The sequence below is a fragment of the Callorhinus ursinus genome, unplaced genomic scaffold, assembly GCF_003265705.2.
Source record: "Callorhinus ursinus isolate GAN/ISIS: 27379988/994484 unplaced genomic scaffold, GSC_fseal_2.0 scaffold8, whole genome shotgun sequence".
NCBI lineage: Eukaryota > Metazoa > Chordata > Mammalia > Carnivora > Otariidae > Callorhinus > Callorhinus ursinus.
Window position 1 is genome coordinate 30,374,478 of NW_027397070.1, and position 19,409 is coordinate 30,393,886.

The 19,409-nt window shown below is 38.9% G+C and overlaps 1 protein-coding gene across 1 annotated transcript in view; it reads left to right on the forward strand.

The window, feature by feature from the left end:
* PELI2 (pellino E3 ubiquitin protein ligase family member 2) overlaps positions 1–19,409 on the forward strand; it is a 470,538-nt gene that overhangs the window by 79,728 nt on the left and 371,401 nt on the right. The window contains exon 4 of the mRNA XM_073895263.1: positions 8,759–8,866. Coding sequence (XP_073751364.1) covers positions 8,850–8,866 — 17 coding nt within the window. The 5' untranslated portion in view covers positions 8,759–8,849. The remainder of the gene's footprint in view (positions 1–8,758; positions 8,867–19,409) is intronic.

Below are 19,409 nucleotides of genomic sequence, written 5' to 3' on the forward strand. Positions count from 1 at the left end.
ATTCTTACTAGCTCTTTTTTGCGTGCTCCAAGTGACAAGGCTCATCAAAGAACCACTTAATAACAATATTCTCTCCATTCTTATTTTATGTTGAAAGTCCTTACTAAATCAGTTAAACATTAAACTATAGAAAAGTTAGAATTATTCCAAGCTTTTAAAGATATAAATGCCTAGAATCTGGTAGTTTTCCTACTAATCATCTCTTCTAGGTTCACTTTTTAGTAGGAAATATGTTACATATAAAATGGAGATTATATAATGTGTATATATATATATATATGTATACACACACACACAGTTTAAAGATGTATAATAAAATTAAGCTGTGTCATCACCCAGAATAGAATGTCACTAGTACATCTGAAGCTCTCTGTAGACCCCTCCTCAGTTGCATCTGTCCTCTCCCATGAAGAAGTATTTACTCTGCTGAATTTTGGATTTATCATTGTCTTGCTTTTTTTTTATAGTTTTTTTTTTTTACCACATTTGTATGCGTCTCTTTAAATACATTATTTAGTTTTTTACTTTTATATAACTGGAAGCATACTATATATATACATATATATATATATATCTCCTCTGTGTTCTGTTAATTCATTCCACACTGTGTTGACAAGTGTAGCTGTTGCTCATTCATTTTTACTCCAGAATAGTTTCCCATCTTTCAATCTTCCAAATTTACTTACTCCTCTCCCTGTTGATGGATATTGGAGGTGTTAACCTGTTTTAGGCTCTTGCCAATTGTGTTGCTGTGAACATTCTTGTTTTAATCTCTTTGCGCACACTACCATGCCAAGTGTATTCCAGATAGGAGGAAGGACGACAGGGAAGGGAAAGAACATGTACCCTCTCCTCAGGGCACATATCACTTCTGCTTGTATCTTCTTGGCCAACACTTAGTAAGGTGGCCACACCTACTGGGTGTTATACACAACTAATGAATCGTTGAACTCTACATCAAAAACTAATGATGTTACTATATGTTGGCTAACTGAACATAATAAAAAAAAAATTTTAAAGTTAAAAAGAAGAACAGCTTCCAGAACTAAAAACAAACAAACAAAAAACAAAGGATACTAGGAAATGTAGTGCCTTATTTGGAATGGCCATGTACCCAGGTAAAAACTCAGAGAAGAAAGAGAATGGTTCCTGGGAGTCTTCTGCCTGTCAGTGCCACAGGGTTTTATGTATCGTTGGAAAAAATGTGTGGAAAGAATGTGATTGTTGAGTATCATGTTCTGCTGATGTCTATTAGATCAAGCTTTTAATAGTGCTGCTTAAATCTTAAAGGTTTTTGGTCTGTACATTATTGAGAAAGATACAATATTTTTCACCATGATGGTGAACTCGTATATTTCTCTTTGTAGTTCTTTTTTTTTTTTTTTTTTTTAAGAAAGGCAGACTGCCACATGCAGTGCCTCATTTGGATGTGTCTGGAGTCTTGGAAGCTTGACTACCCTACGTTCTCCTACAAATGGACCTTGAGAACTTGTTTGGAGGTTCTAGCAGGGAGCGCAGCTACTCGTATACCCTTGAGCGAAGAACGGTCCTCCTCTATCGGGGAAGGCCATCCTCTTTGACCGAGCGCGCAGCTTTGGGGGGACGCACATGGAGCAGTGAAGGAGGAAGGGGACACCTGCCTAGGCAGCCGGATCAGCCAAATCAACCCTGGTGATCAGTGGGGTGACAGATGTCGCAGCCAGATCGCCCTCACATCCTCTCTTTGTAGTTCTATCAGTTTTTGGTTTACATATTTTCCAACTATTCGATTAGGAACACACAAGTGTCCTGTTTTCCTGCCAAACTGAACATTTATATATAAACAGTGACTCTCTTTGTCTCTAGTAATTGTTTTTTTGCCTTAAAATCTATTTTGTCTGCTATAAATATAGCTACTCCAGATTTTGTTACTACTTATCCACTATAGGGTTTTCCATTTTTAAATCGTAAACATGATTGTATTTAGTTCTGTGTGTCTTTGCATGGGCAGGTTACCCCATTCTGGTCATCTCTTTCATTTAAACTCAGGGAGGTTGGTCCACATAAATTGATTGAATTTACTGATGTATTTGGATTAATTTTGACAATGATGATTTTATGCTTTGTAATTATTACAGCTTTTTATGTATCCCTTTTGTTCTCTCTTTAATGCCTTGGTTCCGATTGTTTGAGTCTATAATCCATACTAAAATTTTTCCTTCTAAGTTATAACCTCCATTTATGTTTTTTTCAGTGTTTGCTCTAGAAATTTTAATATCCATATTAACTTAAGAAAGTCTTGTTAGTCTGTTTTTTCTCTTCTCTAGAAAAATGTGAGAACTTTTTTTTTAAGATTTTATTTATTCATTTGAGACACAGAGATACAGAGAGAGAGAGAGAGAGAGCATGAGCAGGGGAGAGGCAGAGGGAGAGGGAGAAGCAGGCTCCCCGCTGAGCCAGGAGCCCGATGTGGGGCTTGATCCCAGGAAGCTGGATCATGACCTGAGACGCCCAACCATCTGAGCCACCCAGGCATCCCAAAATGTGAGAACTTTAACTCCTATCATAGTCTTCTGGCTTATATGTAGTTTTCCAGTGTATTTGTTCTTTCTCAAGTTCTGCAGATTAGACATTATTATTGCTGTACTAAGAGTAGAAATTGAAATTGACCATTATTTGTTGTCAGTCCTTTGGATATAGTATTCCCTCTTCTGTTTTCTTTGTTGCTATTGAGAACTCAGGGTTCAGATCTGCCTAATGAGTGTTCTTTTATAAGGAATCTTCTTTTTTTTTCTTTAGCAGATGAAAATATTTCATCTTATAGGATCTTTGACTTTAGTGTTCTAAAGTTTAACAACAATAAACCTAAGGTTTTTTTGTTTGTTTTGTCCTCTTTTAGCTTACCCTGTTTGGGATTCACTGGGCTTCCTGAATATGAAGGCTTTTCTTTTTTTTTCTTTTAGAGAGAGAATGGGGGGAGGGGCAGAGGGAGAGGAGAGAGAGAATCTCAAGCAGACTCCCCGCTGAGCACAGCGCCCAGTGTGGGGCTTGACCTCACAACCCTGAGATCATGACCTGAGCCGAAATCAAGAGTCAGACGCGTAACCAACTGAGCCACGCGGGTGCTCCTGAACTTTTGTATTTTTTATTAGTTTTGGGAAATACTAATTTATTACCTCTTTGAATATTTCCTATTCCTCATTCTCTCTGTTGTCTCCTTCTGGAACTCTGCTTAGGCTTTCTCACTCTTTCCTTCATTCCTCTTAACCTCTCTTTCAGTTTTCCGTTTTTTAGTCTCACTGAGCTGATTTTTGTGCATTTTGTCTCAGATCTATAATCTGGTTCATGAATTCTCACTTCAGCTGTGTTTAATTTTTAAATTACCCAGGTTTCTAATGCCAGGTACGTTCTTTGTGTTTTGGCAGCTATATTTTTTCAATTTTGTCTAATCAAATATAATAATCTCTTCTTCCTTAGCATCATTTTTAATTCTTCTTTTCCATCTTTAAACATTTTAGGTGTGTTTATTTTATATTCCATATTTTATAATTTCTGCAGAATCTGGCTCACAGTATGTTGTTTCCTTGTATGTTTTGTGAATTGTTTTGTGCTTATGATTGTTGTAAGCTCATTGGAACTTTATCTGTGGGAATTATTTGAAGCCTAGATTTAAATGAATTCCTTTGTTTCTACCAAAGGCCTGGAGGAGCTGTATCCCAAGATAATTTTAATCTAAATTTTCAGCTTGAGAGTTTTGGGAAGTGCTAGCACAAACTCTTGCCTTAAATCTTCATGAGGGATGTTCATGGAGGTTAGGAATTCTCAAAGGAGATTCTTCCCTATTTTCTTTTTTACTTATAATCAACACTAAAACAAGTAATAATTTCTATCTCCCTATGAAAGATGGTCCCTCCCCTTCCCCTCACAGTTTACCTCTGGTGGTCTGGTCTTTTCAATGTCCTGGCTTTACTGGGTGTAGAGGCTAGGCTATATCCAGCCTCCCACTATGCTCAGGGCCCAGGCTTTTCTCCTCTCTGCACCTTTAGCCCATTACAACCTAAGTTTCAGGCCACTGGGGATTAGCACATGCCACAGACCACGCTTTAATGCTCTCTTGCCTATTAGATTTGTGTACCCTCTTTGATTTGAATTTCTGAGGATTCCTCTTCTTTAATTATTTACTTTTTACAGGCTCAGTTATGCCCTTAAATGATGCTTCCCTGAATTTTTATCTTATATTTTAAGATGTTCTCTCTGGATAACCTACCTGCCATATTGCTGAATATGGGAATTTTCCCTAATATATATATTTTTTAGTTTGAATGCTTAGAATTTGATTAGAATGTGCCTTTATAGCAAAACAAAAATCCATAGAGTCATATTCTCCCAGGAATGGCTTGACATTACCTTCAAATACTTTTAAGATGTATGATTCAGCTATTGAAGGCTTCCCAACACAGGCAGTCTGACTACCTAAACCAAGAAAGGCAAAAATATGTCATGTCTCCTGCCAACTCTGAAATACTGGTGTGGTGGATAAAGTCTAAGGTAATCTTCATGATCCCTACTTTCTGATGTTCACACTTTTCAATGTGGGCAAGACTTGTGACTTGCTTCTTCTAACCAATAGAGTACAGCAAGGCTGATAAGCTGTCCCTCTTACATAAAACTATAATGTCTTGCTAGCTGATTCTCTTCCTGGCCGGTTGTGAAGAAGTAAGCTCCATATTGTGAACTGCCTATGAAAGGGTTATGTGGCAATGAGCTGAGATAAATCTCTTGCCAACAACCTGCAAGAAACAGAGGCCCTCAGCTTGGTAGCTCATGAAGTACTGGATTCTGTCAACAACCATATGAGTGTGGAAGAAATCCTTCCCTAGTCAAGTCCTAGGTGAGAACCCAGCCCTGGCCAACACCTGGATTGCAGCCTTGTGAGAGATCTTGTAACAGCTAAACCATGCTGAGCTCCTGACCCACAGAAACTGTGAGATAATAAATGCATGTTGTTTTAAGCTGCTAAATTTGTTGTGCTTTGTAATGTAGTAAGAGATAACTAATAGAATTGGTAATGGATATCTTGAAAAATATTCTGAAGCTGAGTTTAGGCTCAGCAGGAGAGAGTACAGGGATCAGCTGGTGATGTGTGGTGGGATAAAAGATCAAGGAGGCAGCAACTATGCCCAGTGTTGTCAACCTCGCCTAAGTTACGAGAGGTATTTATAGGGCAATTTTAGTATCCCTTCCAAGCAATCCAGATCACCAATCATCTGGGCATCTAGCATGTGGCCCACAGCCTACAATTCACTAGTCAGAATTTTTTCAAATTTCTTTAGCCAACATAAATCTAAAAGGGACCACACTTGACTGCCACCATTTGTAACCAACTCTAACTAGATTCGGAACTATTTGATTTTAAATAATCTACATTAAGACATCATCATAAAAGATGATGGACAAAAATAAGATAACTTGAAATAAAGCCTCTGTGTACATTTAATTAATATTTGAGCCTCATCCAATACTCACATGAAGTGAGGTGCCTCTTGACTCACGGTTGTTATTTAAAAAGTGTTGAAATCCACACACGTGGACTTCTGAACATGAGGCACATGAATTGTAAAAAATGTTAATGTGCCTGACCTAAAGACCTAGGGCACTCTCTAACTTTCTTACCACTTCCCTTTCATGCAATAGATGCAGGAGAGAAACCACACAGGTATCCCTTTGTTAAGAATGTAAAATTTTTAAGAACATATCCTCTCTAATCAGAAGACAGTAGATTCCCAGGTACTCAGACAGAGTGAACTGTTGCTCATTAATAATTATCAAGTTGAGAGTTGGTTCAAGCACATTTGCATGCCAAGACTTCTTTTGGTGACTCATCAATGATTACAGCTTACCTGCAACTTTTGTAAAATGCCTCTGCTATTTCTAGAAACATTTTCAAAGTGAATGTTTCTTCCTATAGGATATTTTAAAATAAAATTTAAACAGAATGCTCGCTACTTAACACATAATAGGTACTTAAAAACAATTATTGAGTAAATGAATGAAATAATTTAAATTAATTTTATGCTACCAATTGAGTACTTTTAGTGTTCCAGGGTTCACTGCTGTGATAAGTTATGCACCTGTGCATGCAAACACACACACACACACACACACACACAAACACACACACATTTTTTTCCCCTTTCATGTTCACATTATTCCTGCAAGCTGTTTACTTTCCCCCTTTTTACAAATGAGTAAACAAGATTAAGTAACTTATTTACTTACAGCTGGTAAATGGTGGAGCAGGGATATGAGCCACATTGATTTGAGCACAAAGTCTGTGCTATTTCCATTCTGGCATATTGTCTCCTAAAAATTAACCTAAAAAATATTTTCATAACTCAAATGCTTCTGCTTACCTGCACCCTTGCTGATACATCAACACAGGGAGTGGGAAATCAGCTTTCACTGCCTAGCTTTGATTTTGTATGACACGGGGCAGAAATACTTCTACTCTTCTGTCTCACACCAGCCACTTTGGTACTGATCCCACCTTAATCCTGCTGGAAGTTCTGACTTGGAGCATCAATTCCAGAAGGCCTGATGCTCAGCAGCCAGGCCTGCACTGCACTCTGCTTTCGCATAAGAGCACCAAATTACCTAAAATATTCAATGTGGAGATATGCTTCCAGAAGTGAAGACTGATCAGCTGGATCACTCTCTGGCTAGGTTGGGGCTTAAACTACAATAATCATGGAAAGAAGCCTTGTCCCACATCTACAGAGTTAAAGGGATGAAATAAATTCACTTATTCATTTATTGATTTCTTCATTCAGTGGCTGTCTATTGAGTACCGATTAAACGCAAGGAACTCTATGTATTAGATGCTTAGGAGGATAGAGATGAGTAAAATGGAATGAAGGAGAATGGTGGCCTGGGGTGGGGGTGGACACTGTGTCACTGAAGTCAGTTGTCTTCCAGTAAAGAACTATGTGAATAATGGTAAGCAAGGAAGGCCTTAAAGACCATACTCATTCAGGGCACCTTCAGTGGCCCTGCCTCTTGGGATAAGGGTAAGAGAAGATGCTCAACAGCCAAGAGGCAAGATAGTGAAGGAATAGGAGCTCTGTCCCACTTTGCCACTATCTTGCCATGTGATATGGAACAATTCCCCTCATCCATCGGGTCTTTAGTTCTTCTGTGTTCTTAGTGATTATCTGCAGTCCTCCAACCTTCTATCTGGCTGAATGGCTGAATGATTGCTCTAATGATGATGGTGAGCAGAATGCTGAGGCTTGCTTGTTCCCTTCCAAGTCATGTCATTTGAAAAAGCACATGATCAGAAAAGTTCAGAGTAGTTTTATGGAGTACGTAGAAGTGCTTGGAAGTGGCTGGAAAGAGTTGGGGACAGCTTAGCAGCTCTGGCTGCCAGATACCAGTCGCCAAGCCTAGGGTTTCACATCTGAGCTGGGTTGCCCAAGCTTGGCAGTGGGCCCTTAGGTGGAAGACTGTCTTCATGCCTAGCACGAGCTGTGCACCAACAGTGGATCAGTGTCATGGCAGTTGGCAGGAGGGAGCATGGATTCCTCCAACGGAAGTGCCAATAAGCTGGCCCAAATGAGTCTGACCCATAAGCAAGAAAAGCTTTGAAAATCAGAAGGTTCAGAGATAAGGGAAGGGAACTTTAAACCCTGTCCCAGTTTCAGCTTTAGTTCAAGTCAACGAATAATTTTTGAGCACCTACTATATGTCAGACCTCTTATAGGTTGATGGAATATGTCAGCAAACAAAGATCCTTGCCCTTTTGAAGTTTACCTTCCACAGGAAGAGATAAATATTAAATAATAAATGTAAAAAATAAAGATAGTTTGTGGTATATCAGAAGATGAGTGCTTTGAAAATCAAGAAAGAGAAGGGTAAGGGAGACATCAGAGTGTGAGGAGGAGGGAGTAGGTTGTAGTATTATCCTTTCTTTACTTTTCTTTACTTTGCTTTTGTAACCAGTGGATACCTCAGAGCTAGAGCCAGTCAGGGAGCTTAAGCACTTTTGAGATAGAACTTGGATAGGACAGGGTGCAAAGAGCAAACTTCTGCAGGACATAACCAGAATATTTGAGAAAGGTCAACAGGTGAGACCAAAGTAGAGACCTGTCTCTAGAAATGTCCCAAAATACATTTGCTCAGGCTTGGTCCACCACTGCCTTCGAAGCTGGGCCTCATGGAAACTGGAGGAGCCTAGGAGGTTGCAAGAAGCACAATTATCATATCAACTAGGGCTGTTTTGGAGACAGACTCCTACATTTTCTTAACTCTCTTCGTTTCTGAGTTAGTGAACCATCTACAAAGGGTTGTATGTCTTGTGAGCTTCTGGGAACTAAACCTGGAGCAGTCCATTTGATTTTCTTCATAAGAAAAGAAGAGACAAATGTTTTTAGGCTGATAGTTGCTAAGTCTGGTATTGCAAACACTTGTTTGAAGAGGTAAACATAAAACCAGAATTTGAAAAAGAGCCCAAAATTCCGAGATTGAACATGTACTTCAAATCTCAGATGCATGGTCCCTGGGGACTCCTCACAGAATTCTATTGAGAGGTTTAGGAAACAAAGATTTTAAATAAAAGGTTGTTGGTTTTACAATGGTGGGATGTGAGAGACAGGGTTGGGTGGATCCTTACTAAACAGAGTTTCAGGCACAGGAAGGTTAGCATCCTGAAGGCCCCATCCCAGCCTGTCCATGTGCATCAAGGCTCCTGCTAAGGTTCTTCCTCCTTCATTGCTGAATGCAGTTGAATGCTGTGTGATGTGGTGCCTTGTGAGGACGAGTTGGTTCTCCCAGAAGAAGAAAGATGGAGAGCATTAGGGGTGAAGTAGGAAGAGATGGAGGTCCCACAATGGTGAGTGGAAATAAGAACCAGAGAACTATGAACTATGTCTTGTTCTTGTTAATCTGATTATATATACATATACATATATGATACATGTGTATGTATTATATAATATTTATAAATATATGTTATCTATGTAGGACATCTGAAAATTTAAAGGAGAAGGGTCAAGAGCAGCAACATGGATGAGAGGTTGTGGGGACCTGGAGTGGCTGGGTCCTCAGTGGACACTTGTGACCTGCACTAAGAAGAAATGCTCTGGCTACTGAGGGCAAAAGTCCTGACTTGGGAGAGTAGGTCAGGAAAAGCCAGAGGCCCTTTCTGGGATGGAGCACTCCCTTAGTGAGGGGAGCCCAGCAGACAAGAGTCTTAGAAGGCCACACCCAAGCTGTCAGGAGACCAGCAAGCAAGCAGAAGAGGCTTCTGCTCGAACCACATCCAGTGGTTGCAACCTCCTAGGCTCCTCCAGTTTCCATGAGGCCCAACTACCCTGGGAGAGTTTTCACACCACGTAAATAGGTGGAAAAGAATCCAGGCCCCTCAACCTGACTACCACAAGAGACCTGGAATTTAAGCAAAAGTAAGGGGTGATTAGTTAACCAGGCCTTGGAGCTTATCTCCTCGAGCTTGAGAAGCTTGTCTAAGCACATGCCTGCTCTGAGGTTTGCTTAATGGGTACTTATGGTTAGCTTTTTAATAGAGTTCTTTATTTCTAATTAATAAAAAGGGGAAATTATTGGTCATGAGTGATCAGGGATTCAAAAAGCAAGTACCATTCTCCATCTCAGGGGTTCTAAATGATAGGGTGTCATTCTGAGGGGATGAACCATTGATTAAAATTTTGGCCACAGCCTCCTGCAACTGGGAGGAATTCTCCAATGTTGGGGAGACGAAGTGGTAGCTGGACAGGTGATTTTATAGACAGCAGCATGCTTTGGCTTACAGCATAGAGTGAAGAATTTGAACAGTGGAGTCAGACCAGCTTGGCTCCACCTCCTGACTCTCTCATTCCCTTGTGTTTTTCACATCCTCTTTACTGTTTTCTTGTTCAAAATATTTCAAATAACACCGAGGGTGGAAAGTTAAAGTTCTTCCTGCGCACCTGCTCCCGAGGGGGAGACTATTGAAATTTGGTATTTATCTTTTTCTATGTCAGTGCCAATAACGATGGCTCCAGCTGTCATCATGGGTTATACAGATGCATGGTTTTGAGCTTTTTACACTCAAGTGGAATTATACCATAAAGACTGTCTGAAACTCTCTTTTGCTTACTGTACATATATACACACACACACACACACACATATATATATGTATATCCTTCCATGCCCATCACATAAAGAAATGTCTCCTTTTAAAAGTTCTGTTATATTCCATACTGAGTACAGATCATAATATATTTGATAAGTTTTACTAATGGATATTTTAACATTTCATTTTATTTTTGGCTGTGAAAAATCATGCTGCAAAAAATATCCTTTTATACATCTACCTATGTGTACACCTGCTGAGTATTTCTATAGGGTACATTCCTAGAAGTGGAATTGCTGTGTTGAGGGGTATACACACTTAAGATGATGATTATTGTGCCAAATTTCTCTAAGAGAAAATTGGGCTAATTTGTATTTCCACTAATAAAGAGTGAGCAGCCTTTGTCACACACTTTCACCTGTATTTTTATTACAATTGTTCGCATCACATGATGGTTATATGGCTCAGGAGTTGGTGCGTAGTAAACATGAGCATCATCTGTGCTATTCAGCATTGTCACAGGAACTTCCTGGAACACCAGCTCACGGTAGCACAGCTGCAGAAGCCACAATGACCGAGAACATTCTACCTCAGTGGCAACATTACGTTCAGTCAAAGCCTGAGGCTATGCTTGTTCACAGGACAGCTGCCTTGCATATTTCTACACTCTAATTTTATGCCAGGGAAAATGGGGGCAGTATATTTTTCTTCCTTATTTACTTTCAAGCCTGATAAACATCATGGAAATTTTTTATTTTCTGTTTGGCCACGAGGCCAAGATGCATTTTTTAATAAGGCTTAGCATTCACATTTGCTTTTTCCTTGGATAAGACTAAAGGCAAATGACCAGAAGCAAGAGTTTGTTAACTCAGATCTCTCGGAGTTGCCCTCAGGGAAGGGGGGAAGGATTGAAGGAAAGGTTGAGTGTCCTTCCAGCGCCAGTCCCCAGTGGTTAAAGAAGCTCAGAGTGACTTTCTCCTATCCCCGGTGATTAAAAGGAGGCTAAATGGACCCCTCCCATCTCCAGTAAATAAAGTGTAGCCCAGAGTGCCTCCCCATAACAGATTCCTTTTCAATGAGTGCAGTATTCCTTTATCTGTTATGTATTGGTTTGCAATTAGGATTTAATATTTCTGAAAATCTAATGATTTAAATTTTTTGAAAATGATCGGTGGATCGAAGAAAAAAGCCTGCTTCCGGCTTTGCTCCCTGATTTGGCTCTAGTCCCATTTTAGGTCTGGTCCAGCATGACATTGGGAACTTCCATCCCACAGGCCAGTAGACTCTGGAAATGGTCGCTCGTGATCTACTGTAACTGGCTGTCAACCTGGCCTCTCCACACTGCCACCCCTCAGTGTCACTCTCAGAGTTACTCTGGTGGAGGCCCGTCAGCCTGCTCTTTGGTGTCTGGGGGGGGTCCTCCCTCTCTGCGCAGCGTCTCACTTCTTCATCTAGCCTACCCCTTTCCTCCCAGCATGTCATGTAAGTGCGTGACGAACTTAAATCCTGCCTCAACAGTCAACTGTACCAGTAACTCTTCCCCTCTTCGGGTCCCAGTCTATATTCCCTTGGCTCTGTGGGTTCTCTGAGCCCTGAACTAGTCCAACCTGTTGCCTCCATATCCAGCTCACCTGTCCAATCTGATTGACATTGAAGAGTTTTATTCTCCCTCATTCAGACATGACAAGGCTGTCATTTTTACTGAGGTGTGGAGGAAAACCACAAAAGCAGAGAAATTAATGAACTTCCAGAGAATACATTTCAGGTTTTGACTTTAATCCAGCCAGAGAATGGTTTGGCTAGCATGGCTCAAAAGATATTCATAGACAGTTTCTAGACTCTTTCCCCCCACCTCATTCTTGATTCAAATATAAACAGTACAAATTCAGGAAGGACCCAGTAGTATACACATATCAAGAAGTTTGAGGAGTCTGGGGTGTCATGGTGGGTCACCAATAATTGCATTGAAGAGTTCCAGATTCTTAAATTCAATGTGAAGGTTTTTGTTTTTGTTTTTTTGTTTGTTTGCTTGGTAAACTTTTGAGTGTGGAACAGACTATTTACCAGTCACTTTGTTTTAAAGTAATACTCAGTTTGTTAAATCTGTAAAGTTAAAAACAGACTTTCTCCTTAGGTTTTTGAGTTCAGCTTACAAATCTCGTTATTCTATTTGTAAATTTGGTAAGAACAACCACTTCCACTTTTTCTTTCTTTGTTTTCTTTTTCTAATGTTTGAAAACCTCAAATTATACAAATTAAACTGCCTTATACAATTAGTCCCATATAGTTCAATTAATTAAATTATCTTAAACATTTTAAACTCACATATACATTTATTATATTTGACCTTATTTTTGAGATCTCTGAAAGTCTACACTAATAAGCAGGAATTTTTCAAGTGTTTGAATAGCTCTGGCAAATCTAATTCACCCAAATTCTCTTAAATGTTCAATATTATTTATAACTTTTGTTTAGACTTAAGATCACAAGTCTAAATCATCAGAAACCCTTTAAAAATTACACGTTAAGTTGCAACATAGAGATTATTCCTAAACCAAATGATTTATCATTTCTCACTTAATTCTAAACTTTCCTAGAGCATTTTTTTTTAATTTCATCAGGCTGAGGTTACCAGTGCCTTTGTTAATTTGCATAAAGTTAGAGCAGGAGGGATTTGGAGGCTACATATGTCTAGGATGGCTCTATTGGAGCCACGCTGAACAAGAAGGACCCTTTTCCTAGCTGATGCACCAACAGGAGACTCCCAAGTTCACACGCAGGTCCAAAGGGAGCCTCATGATCTTTCCTCCTCACACCTGGTCCTTGTTCAATAATCTGTACCTCAGGGAATGATGCCACCCTTCCTCCAACTACTCAAGCCAGAAACTTTGAAATTATCATTGGCATCTCCCTCTCATTCATGCTCTATATCCAATCCATCACCAAGTCCTATTAACAGCACTGCCTTAACCATCTCTTGAGTCGACCTACTTGTCATTTTCATCACTGCAACCACTACCATCCTGATTTAAGCTAACCTCATTTCCTGTCTCTTCACAGCTCTTCCTGTACCCCCATTCTTACCTCATCCCCTCTAACCCATATGCTTTTTTTTGAAAGATTGTATTTATTTATTTGAGAGAGAAAGAACACGAGCGGCGGGGAGGGGCAGAGGGAGAGGGAGGTTTCACTGGCTTCATATGCACTGGTTTCATAACCATCATTTCCTGGATTCAAATTATATGCTTAGCTAGTTTACTCATAACCTCCTTTTTCTTTCTTTCTTTCTTTCTTTCTTTCTTTCTTTCTTTCTTTCTTTCTTTCTTTCTTTCTTTCTTTCTTTCTTTCTTCTTTCTTTCTTTCTTTCTTTCTTTCTTTCTTTCTTTCTTTCTTTCTCTCTCTCTCTCTCTCTCTCTCTTTCTTTCTTTCTTTTCTCATAACCTCTTTCAATTTTTATCACCTAATTTAAGTAGATGCTTTCTACATTTTTACCCAGATTGCATAAATTTCCTTGACCACAAATCTGGTTTCTGCATTCTTTCATACTGAATTTACCTTGAATTCCTTTCATACTTTTGTCTGACTCTCTGGCCATAGTAGGGGAATGATACTTAGCATGGCCGGTAGGACCTGGCAACTGTCCATATCTCTGTTTCTTTGATGCCTGACTTCCCCAGTAGACTCTGAGCACCAGGAGGGCTGTTTTGTTTATCACTGAAACCCAGCACAGTGCTTGCTGGTAGTCACTTCTTGATAGGTCAACAGTTTAATAAATGGGTGAGCTCAAGAATGAATGATTGGATTAATGAATAAGCTTCCTGGGTGAAAAATGAAGAACACAAATATGTGTCAGACCCAGGGTCATAGGATTACATTCTCAAACAAAAAGGGGGCAAGGTGCACCATAGTCTCTCAGATGTCTCAAGATGGGTGGGACACATGTTCTGAGAGAGGGAAAAGGAACACTGGCAGGAGTTTGTGTGATTACTGTTTACTGGGCTCTGTGCACAGTCTCTACACTAATTAGCTCCCTTTTTATGACAGATTTGTTAAGATACATGTGTAGATGAAAAACAACTTCTGAAAGGCTAGGAAATTTGTCCCTGGTCTCATCACTGGCAAAGGAAAGAGGAGACACTCAGATTAAGGTGTGTCTGACTCTGTTCTTTCCATTATACCATAATACCTAAATCTTGGAATTCATGTATTCCTTCAACGAACACTTAATATTTGTTCTATGTTAGGCCAGTGCTAGACACTGAAGGTACTAAGATGAATTAGGTATACTTAGCTTCTTAGGAACTCACTGTTTTTAGGGAAGACAAATATAGAAATAATGAATAACTATATCATTACTCATTCACTCATTTATTTATTCAAAAAATATTTATCCAACATCTGGTAGTAGGTCAGGTACTGGAGATGCAATGGGAAAGCAAACAGACACACCAGCTGCCCTCATGGAGATTACAGTCTAGTGGAGGAGATTACTGCATGGAAGTGACTCGAGATGGTTAAGGTAGTGCTGTTAATAGGACTTGGTGATGGATTGGATATAGAGCATGAATGAGAGGGAGATGCCCATGATAATTTCAAAGTTTCTGGCTTGAGTAGTTGGAGGAGGGGTGGCATCATTCCCTGAGGTACAGATTATTGAACAAGGACCAGGTGTGAGGAGGAAAGATCATGAGGTTCCCTTTGGACCTGTAGAGGTTGTGGTGACTTGGAGATATTCCAGCAGACATATCAAGTAGGCAATGGATGAATATTCTGAATCCCAGAGAAGAAGTTTCGATTGGTGGTATAATGTAGAAAGTACAATAATCTAGCTATGTACAGGTGCTATGGGGGGAAATTTTGCTAGTAGAGGACGTCATGCATACCCAGTATAAAGAAGAGAGGATTTTCATCTTTTGTAATAATATTACTTTATACTAATACAATATTTTCCAATTTATCAGCCCATTCAGAACAATTGAGTAATTTGAATATCATGACCCCTCACCAAGAATTACTATGCATGTTTTACAGTTAAGAAAACTGATGCTCAAGCTCTCAAGTTTGATAGAACATGCCTGGATATAGTCTATTCTTCACCTCCCCATTTTCTTCTTTCCTCTCATTTCTCTGTCCTGCCCAGATGGCTGTAAAAATTAAAACTTTATCAGAATAAATATGTTACAATGCTAATGCTAGCCAAAGAATGCCAGGTTAAAAAGACTGTGTTTGCCTTTATGTGTGGGGTTGATGGGCTCTCTTAGTGTTGGGATGGCTGCTCTGTGCTATGAAGACTCCCCCAGGGAGAGCATTATACCACAGGGAGACAGGACAGGGCAGACATTGCTTACGTGTCTTACTCCCCGGTTTTCCTAATAGTTTGCATTATTTTTCCCGACTGTCTGAGTTTCACAAGCTCTGAAATTGCTTGTTCTCACGCTCTGTTATATTTTCTGGTCCACCCAAACCCAGGAAATGGCACATGATTATACAAAAGCTTTGCATGAGTGTAAGAATGTGGGGTGGGGGTGTGTGCCTTTATTTTATCAGAAAATCTTTGCTTGTCTCAAAGAAGCTGAGAGCTCTCAAGTCATACTGACTCTTTTTTTTAAAGGGTAGTTTCTATTTATGAAGTCTCAAAAGGAAGTATAAAAATCAACAAGAAGCTAGTCTCTTCTCCTTATCTAGAAGCAAAAGAGTCATGACCATGGCTGATGTGCTACATCCTCTTATCGATGATCTTCTCTATAGCACCCTTATTGTAAAACTAGGTTGTTACTGCTCACACAGGTAAACTGACTTCCCTGGTCCCAGGGGTTGTTAATACCAGAGTTGAAACCGCGTTTCATGACTCCTGTCTCAGCCCACCTTGCCACATAGATAGAAGCAGAATGTTATGTGGCAACCTGGACAGTTATTTTGTCATTTTACTCTTGTCTTCAGAGAATGTCTCACTGATATTTTTCCTTATGTATTAGGATCTTTGTAGTGTGATTACAGTTTCTATTAAGATATCTAGAGGAGATTACATAATATCCCTCAGGAACCCATGTTCATATTTAACCTTCCTTATGTCCAAGAAAGTCCTTCTCTCCAGTGAGTTGGCAATATCCCTTTCCACTCTTTTAGGTAAAGGAAAATAGTCTTTTGGAAGTTAACCTAAAAACTGGTAAAGTACGTTGTTAATGTAAAGCATCTAAGTCGTATTTTCCCCATGTAGTGATTTATATAACCATTCATAATCTAGTCAGTTTTTTCAAATCTCACTAGAAAACTAGGTGTACCCTTTTGTTCTATATCTGTATCTGTGTCTGCAGGTAGGTCTGTGTCCATCTCCATATTTGTCTATACGGTTATATAGAATGATCTCTAGGAGGATGTATCCAACATGGTAACAGCTACTGACTGGCAGGTGGAATTATGAATATTTAATTGTTTCCTATATTTTATAATTTTTCTACAATGCAACAGTATTAGCTATAAAAGAAATTTTTAAATTCCTTTTCTCACTCTACTAATCTAGGGTATTAAAATGAATTTCAGGCTCACCTGAGAGATTACAGGAGCAATTATAGTCATATTTGTAATAATCTTGTTTAGCTAGGGAAGTGGGTAAAAATTAGCAAATAAGATAAAAACAAGTACAAAATAATGCAGCACTGACTTGGTAATCTATTTTCTGAAAGAGTAAAATCAAGAGGAAGCTGCTAGGGAAGCTACTTAGAGGGGATCAATTTTCAGATGTGGGTTGAAGTGTGTGACTGGTGCGATGGTAAAAGTGGAAGAAAGTCTGTGAAGTGACCAAGCAAAGGGTCAATAGTGAGACCCAGTGCACTGTGGATACAAGACAGCAAGTTGATTGGCTTTGTGGAATAGAAGTTGAGCTGAGAATATGCACTGAGCATATGTGCACATTTACTCTTTAGAGATGGATCCACATGGACGTTCAGTCACAAACACAAGTGTTATATATTAGTGGCGATGATTCTTATGTTTACAGATGGTTGAAGCAGTCCCAATGGGGTGAATATTGCTTGCCTGTAAAAGGTGTATGTACTCCATCTTCTCTATATGGAAAACTCACCAGTGAAAATGGCTCATGAAAATAGACTCTAGGTCTGAAGTTAGACAATACTGCTCTCCTAGGACCTGCAGCAAGGCTCATTTTACCAAGTGGCCGATGTATGAGATCGAGGAAGCAAATGATATTGCCAAAGTTCTTGTGTTCTTATCAAAGTTCTTATGTTCTTATCACAGTTTTTATGTTCATATCAGAACATAAGATACCAGTGATATTGCCAGTGTTCTTATGATGTTTAATCAAGAAGGAACAGGAAGCATAAAAGCTTCCCTGCCTTTGGAAATGTATAAAGAAAGTCTATTAATGAGCATTGGCTCTAGGCTTCCTGCTGGAACCTACTGTTTCTCATGGCACTTATAGAGTACCTTTTAGTATAGGAGTTCAACTGTCCCCCTCAAAAACCAAACCAAACAAAACAAAAAACAATCAACAAACAACGACAAAACCTAAGTATATACCAAAAATATTGTAAGGTAGTTGTGAGGTAGGTGCAAATATATATGGGAATCAGAACAAACAAGTTTACTTAGAGTTTGCTTGTTCTGGAGAAAGTAAACAAGAATTACTGGAAATCTACATGAGAATATTTATTAAATTGATCTGATGGTGATGAGCCACAAGGGTTAGGGTCCTTGTAGTACAGATGGTAAGCCACAAGGGACGGTTTATGTCAATATTTTCAATATTTTTAAAACACACAAAATGCTAAATATATATTCACAAATATTAAATATTAAAATAAATTATGTATATTTAACAGACACATGTTATATTTCAGTGGATATAATCAGAACAAACAGAACAAAAGAGTTATAAAAGCTGTATATGTTCATTGAAAATGACTGATAGAAATGCTAGTATATTTGTAACTTCTTTACTTCTGCAGCCATAATTAAAGAAAAAGTTACGAGTGAAACAGTGATTCCCCAAATTAAAATGCTTCTGTGCTTACTTTGAACAAGTACTGTCTATATTTTTATGAGCCTTCTCTTGCACCTAACAATTACATATTCTGAAGGAGTTTTGCTTCCAGGATGGTAGAGTAAATTTCTAATCTAACAGCCTGACACCCTGACAGATAACAACTATAACGTCTGAATAACAACAAAAAAGTCTCTTTGGGGGCTCTGGATAGTGTAGAAAAGCCAAAAGGGAGTCAAAACTTGGGAGAAGTGACTGCCAGTGGCCAGCATCAGTTTTACCCTAAGGGTGATGATGGTGTGGGCAGAAAGGGTTAAAACTTCAGTAGAAGGCCTGTGTCTCTCTGGCAAGAGGAGTTAGAGAAAGGATCCGTGAGCAACTTGGACCGCTGGAAAGTGAAGGAGGGAACTTCAGAAATGGGAGAACCAGGGAAGGGAATGTCAGACTCTGTGTATAAACTGCCCAAGACTCTGACGGATTGTTGACCACACATGCAGAGCCACCCCCAGGGCAGGAAAGTTTGCGTTTTGCATTTTGAGTCTAACCAAGTTAATTGCTTTCTAAAGAAAAAAAAAGAGAGACAATACTCTTTGGAGGGATATAACAGAATGAGAGTCTCCACAACATAGTATTAACATGTCAAAGACTGAGTCAAAAGTTACTTGACGTATGAATAACCAGGAAAATATGACCCATTCATAAGGGAAATAACAATCAATAGATGCCATCTTCAAGAAAATGTAGACATTAGAATTGTCAGAAAAGAACATTAAAGTAGCAATTATAACTATGCTTAATCAGGTAAAAGAAAATATGCTTGTAACAAATGAAAAAATAAACAATCTCAGAAGACAAGTAGAAACCCTTGATACGCTTTTTTTAAACATGATGGAAAAAGGTGAAATTATAACAAATGTGTGAAAAGTTGTACATAACCCTGCATGTGTAATGATGGTGTGTCAGGCCTGTGACTGCCATCTGTCATGGATGTCCTAAGTGACAAGAAATGAGAACCTGCTATAAAAAAGAATAAGGAACTACTGACCTTTGTCATGGTTGGTTGGTTGGTTTGACTTTAGATTGTCACATTTAGAGCTGTGACTTCAAAAAATTTTATTAAAAGGTGTGTAGGTGATGGAAGAGGAAATAGACTATAGATGGACTACCAAACAAAAGGCAAGAAATGTTTATAGCAAATATAACAAAATGTTACAGTTATTGTATCAAGTGCCATTGTATAAAGTACCAAAATTGATAAGAAATATAGTAATATATTAATATATTATATAAATATAGTATATC